A 14112-nucleotide genomic window follows, 5' to 3' on the forward strand; every position below is an offset into this window, starting at 1 on the left:
GGGGTGACACAGGGAGGTGACACAGGTGACACAGTGACCCACCTGTTCCCGTGGGGGGGGGTGCAGTGACACAGGTGGGTGACTCAGGTGACACAGGGTGTGACACAGGGGGGTGACACAGGGGGTGACACAGGGGGGTGACACAGGGAGGTGACAGAGGTGACATTGGTGACCCACCTGTTCCCGCGGGGGGGGCGCGGTGACACAGTGACACGGGGTGACACAGGGGGGTGACACAGGGGGTGACACAGGGGGTGACACAGGGAGGTGACACAGGGAGGTGACACAGGTGACACGGTGACCCACCTGTTCCCGCGGGGGGGGCGCGGTGACCGTCCACATGTCGTAACAGCCGGGCAGCTCAAAGGTGGTGACAACCTGGGGCCGGATGCTGCGCTGGGGACACACGGGGACAGGGGACAAGAGTCAGGGATGGGGACAGGGATGGGACAGGGATGGGACAGGGACAGGGATGGGGACAGGGACAGGGACAGGGGACAAGAGTCAGGGATGGGGACAGGGATGGGACAGGGACGGGGATGGGACAGGGATGGGGACAGGGATGGGGACAGGGATGGGGACAGGGACAGGGACAGGGACAGGGATGGGACAGGGATGGGACAGGGACAGGGACAGGGATGGGGACAGGGATGGGACAGGGATGGGGACAGGGATGGGACAGGGATGGGACAGGGACAGGGACAGGGACAGGGATGGGACAGGGACAGGGACGGGGACAGGGATGGGGACAGGGACAGGGACAGGGATGGGACAGGGACAGGGGACAGCTGTCACATGGGGACAGGGACAGGGATGGGACAGGGATGGGGACAGGGATGGGACAGGGATGGGGATGGGGACAGGGATGGGGACAGGGGACAGGGACAGGGATGGGACAGGGACAAGGACAGGGATGGGGACAGGGACAGGGATGGGACAGGGACACAGGGACAGGACAGGGACAGGGATGGGACAGGGACAGGGGACAGCTGTCACATGGGGACAGGGACAGGGATGGGGACAGGGACAGGGATGGGGATGGGGATGGGACAGGGATGGGGACAGAGGGACAGGGACAGGGACCAGGGAAATCCATCCGGGGACAGTTCCATCCTTATGGGGTGCTGCCCCATAGATTTGGGGTGTCTCACAGTTTTGGGGTGTCCAGGCAGGTTTTGGGGTGTACCCCATGGATTTTGGGGTGTAGCCCATGGATTTCAGGGTGTACCCCATGGATTTTGGGGTGTCGCTGGGGGGGTACAGGCAGTTTTTGGGGTTTTTGGGGTGTCGCTGGGGGGGTACAGGCGCTCCCCAGCCTTTGGGGTCCCCCTGGTTCACCCCAGCCCTGCTCTGGCACCGGGCTGGGCCCCCCGGGAACCTCCCACGGGGGGGGGTCTGTGGTGCGGGGGGGGGGGTTTGGGGGTTCAGGGGGGTTTTGGGGGCTCCAGGGGGGATGTGAGGAGTCCAGGGGGTATTTGGGGTTCAGGGGGGTTTGGGGGGTCCAGGGGGAGTTTGGGGGGTCCAGGGGAGGTTTTGAGGTTCAGGGGAGTTTTGGGGTCCAAGGGGGATTTGGGGTTTTGGGGTTCAAGGGGGTTTTGGGGTTCAGGGGGGTTTGTGGGGTCCAGGGGGAATTTGGGGAGTTTTGGGGTCCAAGGGGGATTTGGGGTTTGTGAGGTTCAGAGGCAGATTTGGGGTTCAGGGGTTTTTGGGGTCCAGGGGGGTTTGGGGGCTCCAGGGGCGATTTGGGGTTCAGGGGGGATTTGGGGTTCAGGGGAGTTTTGGGGTTCAGGGGGATTTTGGGGTTTTTGGGGTTCAGGGGGGATTTGGGGTTTTTGGGGTTCAGGAGGGGTTTGGGGTTTTGGGGTTCAGGGAGGGTATTTGGGTTTCAGGAGGGGGTTTGGGATTTGGAGTTTTGGGGTTTTTGGGGTTCAGGGGGGTTTTGGAGGGTCCAGGGGGGTTTGTGGGGTCCAGGGAGAATTTGGGGTTTTGGGGAGTTTTGGGGTCCAAGGGGGATTTGGGGTTTTTGGGGTTCAGAGGCAGATTTGGGGTTCAGGGGGGTTTTGGGGTTTAGGGGTCCAGGGGAGGTTTTGAGGTTCAGGGGGGTTTGTGGGGTCCAGGGGAGGTTTTGAGGTTCAGGGGAGTTTTGGGGTCCAAGGAGGTTCTGGAGTTTGTGAGGTTCAGAGGCAGATTTGGGGTTCAGGGGGGTTGTGGGGGGTTCACGGGGTTTTGGGGTTCAGGGGGGATTTGGGGTTTTGGGGTTCAGGGGGTTTTGGGGTTCAGGGGAGTTTGTGGGGTCCAGGGGGAATTTGGGGTTCAGGGGGGGTTTGGGGGGTCCAGGGGGGCTTGTGGGGTCCCAGGGGGATTTTGGGGTTTAGGGGTCCAGGGGGGGTTTGTGGGGTCCAGGGGGAATTTGGGGTTTTGGAGAGTTTTGGGGTCCAAGGGGGATTTGGGGTTTGTGAGGTTCAGAGGCAGATTTGGGGTTCAGGGGGTTTTGGGGTTCAGGGGGGATTTGGGGGGTCCAGGGGGAGTTTGGGGGGTCCAGGGGAGGTTTTGAGGTTCAGGGGAATTTTGGGGTCCAGGGGGGATTTGGGGTTTTTGGGGTCCAGGGGGGTTTGTGGGGTCCAGGGAGAATTTGGTGTTTTGGGGAGTTTTGGGGTCCAAGGGGGATTTGAGGAGTCCAGGGGGAATTTGGGGTTCAGGGGGGTTTAGGGTTCAGGGGGGTTTGTGGGGTCCAGGGGAGGTTTTGAGGTTCAGGGGAGTTTTGGGGTCCCAGGAGGTTTTGGAGTTTGTGAGGTTCAGAGGCAGATTTGGGGTTCAGGGGGTTTTGGGGTTCAGGGGGGATTTGGGGTTTTGGGGAGTTTTGGGATCCCAGGGGGTTTTGGGGTCCAGGGGGGTTTGGGGGGTCCAGGGGAGGTTTTGAGGTTCAGGGGAGTTTTGGGGTCCAAGGGGGATTTGGGGGGTCCAGGGGGAGTTTGGGGGGTCCAGGGGAGGTTTTGAGGTTCAGGGGAGTTTTGGGGTCCAAGGGGGATTTGGGGTTTTTGGGGTTCAGAGGCAGATTTGGGGTTCAGGAGGGGTTTGGGGTTTTGGGGTTCAGGGAGGGTATTTGGGTTTCAGGAGGGGGTTTGGGATTTGGAGTTTTGGGGTTCAGGGGGATTTGGGGTTCAGGAGGGTTTTGGAGTTTTTGGGTTTCAGGAGGGGGTTTGGGATTTGGAGTTTTGGGGTTCAGGGGGATTTGGGGTTCAGGGGGGGTTTGGGTTTTTGGGATTAAGGGGGGATTTTGGGTTTGTGGGGTTTGGGGTTCAGGGGGGAATTTGATGTTTTTGGGGTTCAGGAGCTCAGGAATGGTTTTAGGGTTCAGGGGTGGTTTTTGGGGTGGTTTTTGAGGTTTTTGGGGTTCAGGGATGTTTTTTGTGAGGTTTTGGGGGTTTTTGGGGTGATTTTTGGGGTGTGTTTGGGGTTCAGGGATGTTATTTGTGTGGTTTTTGGGGGGGTTTTTCGGGTTTTTTGGGTGGTTTTTGGGGTTCAGGGATGTTTTTGGGGTGGTTTTTGGGGTGATTTTTGGGGTGGTTTTTGGGGTGATTTTTGGGGTTTTTGGGTACCTGCAGCACGGTCAGAGCCCCGTTCTTGCCGTACCCCGAGCACAGGCAGGGTTTGGGATTTTGGGGTGATTTTTGAGGTTTTTGGGGCTCAGGGATGTTTTTGGGGTGGTTTTTGGGGTGGTTTTTGGGGTTCAGGGATGTTTTTGGGGTGGTTTTTGGGGTTCCGGGATGTTTTTCAGGTGGTTTTTGGGGTTCAGGGGTGTTTCTGGGGTGGTTTTTGGGGTTCAGGGATGTTTTTGGGGAGGTTTTTGGGGTCTCAGGGATGTTTTTGGGGTGGATTGGGGGTTTTTGGGGTTCAGGGGTGTTTTTGGGGTGGTTTTTGAGGTTTTTGGGGTGGTTTTTCAGGTTTTTGGGGTGGTTTTTGGGGTTTTTGGGTACCTGCAGCACGGTCAGAGCCCCGTTCTTGCCGTAGCCCGAGCATGGGCAGGGTTTGGGGTTTTTGGGGTGGTTTTTGGGGTGGTTTTTGGGGTTCAGGGATGTTTTTGGGGTGGTTTTTGGGGTTTTTGGGTACCTGCAGCACGGTCAGAGCCCCGTTCTTGCCGTACCCCGAGCACAGGCAGGGTTTGGGGTGTTTGGGGTGGATTTTGGGGTTCAGGGGTGTTTTTGGGGTGGTTTTTGGGGTTTTTGGGGTGGTTTTTGGGGTTTTTGGGGTGATTTTTGGGGTTTTTGGGGTGGTTTTTGGGGTTTTGGGGTACCTGCAGCACGGTCAGGGCCCCGTTCTTGCCGTAGCCCGAGCACAGGCAGGGTTTGGGGGTTTTTGGGGTGGTTTTTGGGGTGATTTTTCAGGTTTTTGGGTACCTGCAGCACGGTCAGAGCCCCGTTCTTGCCGTAGCCCGAGCACAGGCAGGGTTTGGGGTTTTGGGGTGATTTTTGGGGTTTTGGGGTTCAGGGATGTTTTTCAGGTGATTTTTGGGGTTTTTGGGGTGTTTTTTGGGGTTTTTGGGTACCTGCAGCACAGTCAGGGCCCCGTTCTTGCCGTACCCCAAGCACAGGCAGGGTTTGGGGGTTTTTGGGGTGGTTTTGGGGGTTTTTGGGGTGGTTTTTGGGGTGGTTTTTAGGGTTTTTGGGGGGGTTTTTGAGGTTTTTGGGGTGGTTTTTGGGGTTTTTGGGTACCTGCAGCACGGTCAGAGCCCCGTTCTTGCCGTAGCCCGAGCACAGGCAGGGTTTGGGGTGTGTTTGGGGTGATTTTTGGGGTTTTTGGGGTTCAGGGGTGTTTTTGGGGTCTCAGGGATGTTTATGGGGTGGTTTTTGGGGTTTTTGGGGTGGTTTTTGGGGTGATTTTTGAGGTTTTTGGGGTGGTTTTTGGGGTTTTTGGGTACCTGCAGCACGGTCAGAGCCCCGTTCTTGCTGTACCCCGAGCACAGGCAGGGTTTGGGATTTTGGGGGTTTTTGGGGTGGTTTTTGGGGTTCAGGGATGTTTTTGGGGTGGTTTTTGGGGTGATTTTTGGGGTTTTTGGGTGCCTGCAGCACGGTCAGAGCCCCGTTCTTGCCATAGCCCGAGCACAGGCAGGGTTTGGGATTTTTGGGGTGATTTTTGGGGTTTTTGGGGCTCAGGGATGTTTTTCAGGTGATTTTGGGGGTTTTTGGGGTTCAGCGATGGTTTTGGGGTGGTTTTTGGGGTTTTTGGGGTGATTTTTCGGGTTTTTTGGGTGTTTTTTGGGGTGGTTTTGGGGGTTTTTGGGGTGGTTTTGGGGGTTTTTGGGGTGGTTTTTGGGGTTTTGGGTACCTGCAGCACGGTCAGAGCCCCGTTCTTGCCATAGCCCGAGCACAGGCAGGGTCTGGGGATTTTGGGGTGGTTTTTGGGGTGGTTTTTGGGGTTTTTGGGTACCTGCAGCACGGTCAGAGCCCCGTTCTTGCCGTAGCCCGAGCACAGGACGATCTCCAGGTCGGGCTCGGGGCTGTTCTGGAACTGCAGAGACACAGCAGGGTCAGGATTGGGGTTTTTGGGGCACATTTTGGGGTTTTTGGGGCACATTTTGGGGTTTTTGGGGTCATTTGGGGTTTTTGGGGCACTTTTTGGGGTTTTTGGGGTCCATTTTGGGGTTTTTGGGGTACATTTTGGGGTAAAATTTGGGGTTTTTGTGTCCCTCACCACCTAAGACAGGAAGGCTGGGTTTGGGGTGGAATTGGGGTTTTTTGGGGTCCATTTTGGGGTTTTTGGGGTACATTTTGGGGTACAATTTGGGGTTTTTGTGTCCCTCACCTCCTCAGATAGGAATGTCAGGTTTGGGGTGGAATTGGGGCTTTTTGGGGTACATTTTGGGGATTTTGGGGTACATTTTGGGGTACAATTTGGGGTTTTTGTGTCCTTCACCTCCTCAGACAGGAATGTCAGGTTTGGGGTGGAATTGGGGCTTTTTGGGGTTCATTTTGGGGTTTCTGGGGTACATTTTGGGGTATTTTTTGGGGTACATTTTGGGGATTTTGGGGTACATTTTAGGGTATTTTTGGGGTACATTTTGGGGATTTTGGGGTACATTTTGGGGGATTTTTTGGGGTACATTTTGGGGATTTTGGGGTACATTTTGGGGTATTTTTGGGGTACATTTTGGGGATTTTGGGGTACATTTTGGGGGATTTTTTGGGGTTTTTGGTCCCTCACCTCCTCGGACAGGAAGGTCGGGTTTGGGGTTGGTTTTGGGGAGGATTTGGGGGTTTTTGGGGTCCATTTTGGGGATTTGGGGTCCCTCACCTCCTCGGACAGGAAAGCCAGGTTTGGGATGGATTTGGGGTACAATTTGGGGTCCATTTGGGGGTTTTTGGGGCACAATTTGGGGTTTTTGGGGTCCCTCACCTCCTCGGACAGGAAGGCCGGGTTTGGGGTGAGTTTTGGGGTACAATTTGGGGTTTTTGGGGCACAATTTGGGGATTTTGGGGTCCCTCACCACCTCGGACAGGAAGGCCGAGATTGGGATGGATTTGGGGCACATTTTGGGGCACATTTTGGGGTTTTTGGTCCCTCACCTCCTCGGACAGGAAGGCTGAGATTGGGATGGATTTGGGGCACATTTTGGGGCACATTTTGGGGTACAATTTGGGGATTTTGGGGTCCCTCACCTCCTCGGACAGGAAGGCCGGGTTTGGGATGGATTTGGGGCACATTTTGGGGCACATTTTGGGGTTTTTGGTTTCTCATCTCCTCGGACAGGAAGGCCGGGTTTGGGGTGGGTTTTGGGGTACAATTTGGGGTTTTTGGGGTACAATTTGGGGTTTTTGGGGTACATTTGGGGTTTTTGGGGTCCCTCACCTCCTCAGACAGGAAGGCTGAGATTGGGATGGATTTGGGGCACATTTTGGGGTTTTTGGGTACATTTGGGGTCCCTCACCTCCTCGGACAGGAAGGCCGGGTTTGGGGTGAGTTTTTGGGTCCATTTGGGGGTTTTTAGGGTGGATTTTTGGGGTACAATTTGGGGTTTTTGGGTCTCTCACCACCTCGGACAGGAAGGCCGGGTTTGGGGTGGAATTGGGGTTTTTTGGGGTATATTTTGGGGATTTTGGGGTACATTTTGGGGTATTTTTTGGGGTTTTTGTGTCCCTCACCTCCTCGGACAGGAAGGCCGGGTTTGGGATGGATTTGGGGCACATTTTGGGGTCCATTTTGGGGTTTTTGGGGTCCCTCACCTCCTCGGACAGGAAGGCTGAGATTGGGATGGATTTGGGGCACATTTTGGGGCACATTTTGGGGTTTTGGGGGTCCATTTTGGGGTTTTTGGGGCACATCTTGGGGTCCATTTTGGGGTTTTTGGGGTACAATTTGGGGTTTTTGGTCCCTCACCTCCTCGGACAGGAAGGCCGAGATTGGGATGGATTTGGGGTACAATTTGGGGCACAATTTGGGGTTTTTGGGGTCCCTCACCTCCTCGGACAGCAAGGCCGGGTTTGGGGTGGGTTTTGGGGTACATTTTGGGGATTTTGGGGTCCCTCACCTCCTCGGACAGGAAGGCTGAGATTGGGATGGATTTGGGGCACATTTTGGGGTACAATTGGGGGTTTTTGGGGTACATTTTGGGGTTTTTCCTCTCTCACCTCCTCGGACAAGAAGGCCGGGTTTGAGGTGGATTTTGGGGTGAATTTTGGGGTTTTTGGGGTACAATTTGGGCATTTTGGGGTCCCTCACCTCCTCGGACAGGAAGGCCGGGTTTGGGGCTCATTTTGGGGTTTTTGGGGTCTATTTTGGGGTCCATTTTGGGGATTTTGGGGTCCCTCACCTCCTCGGACAGGAAGGCCGGCTCCCCCATGGCGGCGTTGGCGCAGGGCCCGATGTTGAGGATGCTGTCACACACCTGGCACGGGGACACACGGGTGACAGGGAGGTGACACACGGGTGACACAGGGGTGACACACAGGTGACATACAGGTGACAGTGACAGTATCTCAAAGGAACAGGTGGCCAGCTGGAGGTCACAAAGATGTGACACAGGTGACAGATGACACACAGGTGACACACAGGTGACACACAGGTGATACGCAGGTGACACACAGGTGACACACGGGTGACACACAGGTGACACACAGGTGACACACGGGTGACACACGGGTGACACAGGGGTGACACACAGGTGACACACGGGTGACACACAGGTGACACACAGGTGACACACAGATGACACACGGGTGACACACGGGTGACACACAGGTGACACACAGATGACACACGGGTGACACACAGGTGACACACAGGTGACACACGGGTGACACACGGGTGACACACAGGTGACACACAGATGACACACGGGTGACACACAGGTGACACACAGATGACACACGGGTGACACACAGGTGACACACAGATGACACACGGGTGACACACAGATGACACAGGTGACACACAGGTGACACAGGGGTGACACACAGGTGACACACAGGTGACACACAGATGACACACAGGTGACACACGGGTGACACACAGGTGACACACAGGTGACACACAGGTGACACACAGATGACACACAGGTGATACACAGGTGACACATGGGTGACAGGTGACACACAGGTGACACACAGGTGACACACAGGTGACACATGGGTGACAGGTGACACACAGGTGACACACAGGTGACACACAAATGACAGGTGACACACAGATGACACACAGGTGACACACGGGTGACACACAGGTGACACAGGGGTGACACACAAATGAGAGGTGACACACAGGTGACACACAGGTGACACACAAATGACAGGTGACACACAGATGACACACAGGTGACACACGGGTGACACACAGGTGACACAGGGGTGACACACAGGTGACAGACAGGTGACACACAGGTGACACACAGATGACAGACAGGTGACACACAGGTGACACACAGGTGACACACAGGTGACACACGGGTGACACACGGGTGACACAGGGGTGACACACAGGTGACACACAGGTGACACACAGGTGACACACAGGTGACAGGTGACACACGGGTGACACACAGGTGACACACAGGTGACACACAGGGGACAGACAGGTGACACACAGGTGACACACAGGTGACAGGTGACACACAGATGACACAGGTGACACACGGGTGACACACAGGTGACACACAGGTGACACACAGATGACAGGTGACACACAGGTGACACACAGGTGACACACGGGTGACACACGGGTGACACACAGGTGACACACAGGTATCACACAGGTGACACACGGGTGACACATGGGTGACACACAGGTGACACACAGGTGACACACGGGTGACACACAGGTGACACACAGGTGACACACAGGTGACACACGGGTGACACACAGGTGACAGGTGACACACAGGTGACACACAGGTGACACACGGGTGACACACGGGTGACAGGGAGGTGACACACGGGTGACACACGGGTGACACACAGGTGACACACAGGTATCACACAGGTGACACACGGGTGACACACGGGTGACACACAGGTGACACACGGGTGACACACAGGTGACACACAGGTGACACAGGTGACACACGGGTGACACACGGGTGACAGGTGACACACGGGTGACACACAGGTGACACACGGGTGACACAGGGGTGACACACAGGTGACACACAGATGACACACAGGTGACACACAGGTGACACACAGATGACAGGTGACACACAGGTGACACACGGGGGACACACGGGTGACACACGGGTGCCACAGATGACAGACAGGTGACACACAGGTGACACACAGGTGACACACAGGTGACACATGGGTGACACACAGGTGACACACAGATGACACACAGGTGACACACAGGTGACACACAGATGACAGGTGACACACAGGTGACACACGGGGGACACACGGGTGACACACGGGTGCCACAGATGACAGACAGGTGACACACAGGTGACACACAGGTGACACACGGGTGACACACGGGTGACACACAGGTGACACACAGGTGACACACAGGAGACACACAGGTGACACACGGGTGACACACAGGTGACACACAGATGACACACAGGTGATACACGGGTGACACACGGGTGACACACAGGTGATACACAGGTGACACACGGGTGACACACGGGTGACACACAGGTGATACACAGGTGACACACAGGTGACACACAGGTGACACACAGGTGACACACAGATGACACACAGGTGACACACAGGTGACACACGGGTGACAGACAGGTGATACACAGGTGACACAGGGGTGACACACAGGTGACACACAGGAGACACACAGGTGACACACGGGTGACAGACAGGTGATACACAGGTGACACACAGGTGACACACGGGTGACACACAGGTGACACACAGATGACAGGTGACACACGGGTGACACACAGGTATCACACAGATGACACACGGGTGATACACAGGTGACAGGTGACACACAGGTGACAGGTGACACACAGGTGACACACAGGTGACACACGGGTGACACACAGATGACAGGTGACACACGGGTGACACACAGATGACACACAGGTGACACACAGGTGACACACAGGTGACACACAGGTGACACACAGGTATCACACAGGTGACACACAGGTGACACACAGGGGACACACAGGTGACACACAGGTGACACACAGGTGACAGGTGACACACAGGTGACACACGGGTGACACACAGGTGACACACAGGTGACACACAGATGACACACAGGTGACACACAGGTGACATACAGGTGACAGTGACAGTATCTCAAAGGAACAGGTGGCCAGCTGGGGGTCACAAAGATGTGACACAGGTGACAGACAGGTGACACAAAGCTGACAAGGAGGTGACGGGTGACAGGGAGGTGACACGGAGGTGAAAGGTGACACACAGGTGACAGGGAGGTCACAAGAAGGTGACACAGAGGTACAATGACAGTACCTCGAAGGAATAGGTGGCCAGCTGGGTGTGACAGGGAAGTGACACAGGTGACAGATGACAGACAGATGACACACAGGTGACAATGACATTACCTTGAAGGAGTAGGTGGCCAGCTGTGACAGGGAGGTGACAGACAGACACACAGGGGACAGGGAGGTGACACACAGGTGACAGACAGATGACAGGTGACACAGGTGACACACAGGTGACAGTATCTCGAAGGAGTAGGTGGCCAGCTGTGTGTGACAGACACACAGGTGACAGGGAGGTGACAATGACAGGTGACAATGACAGTACCTCGAAGGAGTAGGTGGCCAGCTGTGTGTGACACACAGGTGACAGACACAGAGGTGACAATGACAGGTGACAATGACAGGTGACAGTGACAGTACCTCGAAGGAGTAGGTGGCCAGCTGGGTGTGACAGGGAGGTGACAGGGAGGTGACACACAGGTGACAATGACAGTACCTTGAAGGAATAGGTGGCCAGCTGGGTGTGACAGGGAGGTGACAGACAGACACACAGGTGACACACAGGTGACAGGGAGGTGACAATGACAATGACATTACCTCGAAGGAGTAGGTGGCCAGCTGTGTGTGACAGGGATGTGACAGACAGACACACAGGTGACACACAGGTGACACACAGGTGACACACAGGTGACAGTACCTCGAAGGAGTAGGTGGCCAGCTGTGTGTGACAGACAGGTGACAGACACAGAGGTGACACACAGGTGACACACAGGTGACAATGACAGGTGACATTACCTCGAAGGAGTAGGTGGCCAGCTGTGACAGGGATGTGACAGACAGATGACAGGTGACACAGGTGACACACAGGTGACACACAGGTGACAATGACAGTACCTCGAAGGAGTAGGTGGCCAGCTGTGTCCCCGAGGCCGCCTCGCTGCCGTACACCTCGATCTCGTCCACCTCGTCCTGCGCCTGCGGCTTCCCCCCTGCACGGGGACAGGGGTGTCACCTGTGTCACCTGGGTCACCCACGGTCACCCATTGTCACCTGTGTCACCTGTGTCACCTGTGTCACCCATTGTCACCCCCCTGCACGGGGACAGGGGTGTCACCTGTGTCACCTGTGTCACCCACGGTCACCCATTGTCACCCCCCTGCACAGGGACAGGGGTGTCACCTGTGTCACCTGTGTCACCTACTGTCACCTGTGTCACCCATTGTCACCCCTGTGTCACCTACTGTCACCTGTGTCACCTACTGTCACCCATTGTCACCCCTGTGTCACCTACTGTCACCTGTGTCACCTGTGTCACCTGTGTCACCTGTGTCACCTACTGTCACCTGTGTCACCCATTGTCACCCCTGTGTCACCTACTGTCACCTGTGTCACCTGTGTCACCTGTGTCACCTGTGTCACCTACTGTCACCTATTGTCACCTGTGTCACCCCCCTGCACAGGGACAGGAGTGTCACCTGTGTCACCTGTGTCACCTGTGTCACCTACTGTCACCCATTGTCACCCCCTGCACAGGGACAGGAGTGTCACCCACTGTCACCTACTATCACCCATTGTCACCTACTGTCACCTGTGTCACCTACTGTCACCCACGGTCACCCCTGTGTCACCCACTGTCACCCATTGTCACCCCCCTGCACAGGGACAGGGGTGTCACCTGTGTCACCTGTGTCACCCACGGTCACCCATTGTCACCTGTGTCACCTACTGTCACCTGTGTCACCCACTGTCACCTGTGTCACCTACTGTCACCTGTGTCACCCACGGTCACCCCTGTGTCACCTACTGTCACCCATTGTCACCTACTGTCACCCCCCTGCACAGGGACAGGAGTGTCACCTGTGTCACCTGTGTCACCTGTGTCACCCACTGTCACCTGTGTCACCTACTGTCACCTATTGTCACCTACTGTCACCTGTGTCACCTACTGTCACCCATTGTCACCCCTCTGCACAGGGACAGGAGTGTCACCTGTGTCACCTACTGTCACCCCCCTGCACAGGGACAGGTGTGTCACCTACTGTCACCTGTGTCACCCCTGTGTCACCCATTGTCACCTACTGTCACCTGTGTCACCCACGGTCACCCCTGTGTCACCTACTGTCACCTATTGTCACCTGTGTCACCTGTGTCACCCACTGTCACACATTGTCACCCCCCTGCCACAGGGACATGCGTGTGTCACCTACTGTCACCTACTGTCACCCCCCTGGAACAGGGACACACCTGTGTCACCCATTGTCACCTATTGTCACCCACCTGGGACACGCACATGAGTGTCACCTGTGTCACCTGTGCCACCCAGTGTCACCTACTGTCACCCCCCTGGGACAGAACTGTCACCCAGTGTCACCCCCCAGTGTCTCTACAGGTGACACGGGTCCCCAGGTGTGTCCAGGTGTCCCCCAGTGTCCCCAGTATCCTCAAAGTGTCCCCAGGTGTCCCAGAGTGTCCCCAGGTGTCCCCAATGCCCCCCGGGTGTCCCCAGGTGTGTCCTCAGGTGTCTCCAGGTGTCCCCAGACTGTCCCCACTGTCCCCAGGTGTCCCCAAACCCCCCCAGGGTGTCCCCAGGTGTCCCCAGACTGTCCCCACTGTCCCCAAACCCCCCCAGGTGTCCCCAAAGTGTCCCCAGGTGTCCCCACTCTCCCCAAAGTGTCCCCAGGTGTCCCCAGACTGTCCCCACTGTCCCCAGGTGTCCCCAAACCCCCCCAGATGTCCCCAGGTGTCCCCAAAGTGTCCCCAGGTGTCCCCACTGTCCCCAGGTGTCCCCAAACCCCCCCAGGTGTCCCCAAAGTGTCCCCCGGTGTCCCCAGGTGTCCCCACTGTCCCCCATTACCCCCAGGTGTCCCCACTGTCCCCCATTACCCCCAGGTGTCCCCAGGTGTCCCCACTGTCCCCCATTACCCCCAGGTGTCCCCCGGTGTCCCCAGGTGTCCCCAGGTGTCCCCAGGTGTGTCCAGGTGTCCCCAGACTGTCCCCAAGTGTCCACAGGGATACCCCCAGGTGTCCCCACTGTCCCCAGGTGTCCCCAGGTGTCCCCACTGTCCCCCATTACCCCCAGGTGTCCCCAGGTGTCCCCACTGTCCCCAAAGTGTCCCCAGGTGTCCCCACTGTCCCCACTGTCCCCAGGTGTCCCCACTGTCCCCAAAGTGTCCCCAGGTGTCCCCACTGTCCCCAGGTGTCTCCAGTACCCCCAGGTG

General features: G+C 56.5%; 1 protein-coding gene across 1 annotated transcript in view; it reads right to left on the bottom strand.

The window, feature by feature from the left end:
- Positions 1–14112, bottom strand: part of CPSF1 (cleavage and polyadenylation specific factor 1) — a 168648-nt gene that overhangs the window by 101014 nt on the left and 53522 nt on the right. The window contains 4 exon segments of the mRNA XM_074558745.1: positions 307–396; positions 5428–5508; positions 7808–7882; positions 11789–11883. Of these exon segments, the coding sequence (XP_074414846.1) occupies positions 307–396; positions 5428–5508; positions 7808–7882; positions 11789–11883 (341 nt within the window).

The sequence above is a fragment of the Zonotrichia albicollis genome, chromosome 1, assembly GCF_047830755.1.
Source record: "Zonotrichia albicollis isolate bZonAlb1 chromosome 1, bZonAlb1.hap1, whole genome shotgun sequence".
Classification (NCBI taxonomy): domain Eukaryota; kingdom Metazoa; phylum Chordata; class Aves; order Passeriformes; family Passerellidae; genus Zonotrichia; species Zonotrichia albicollis.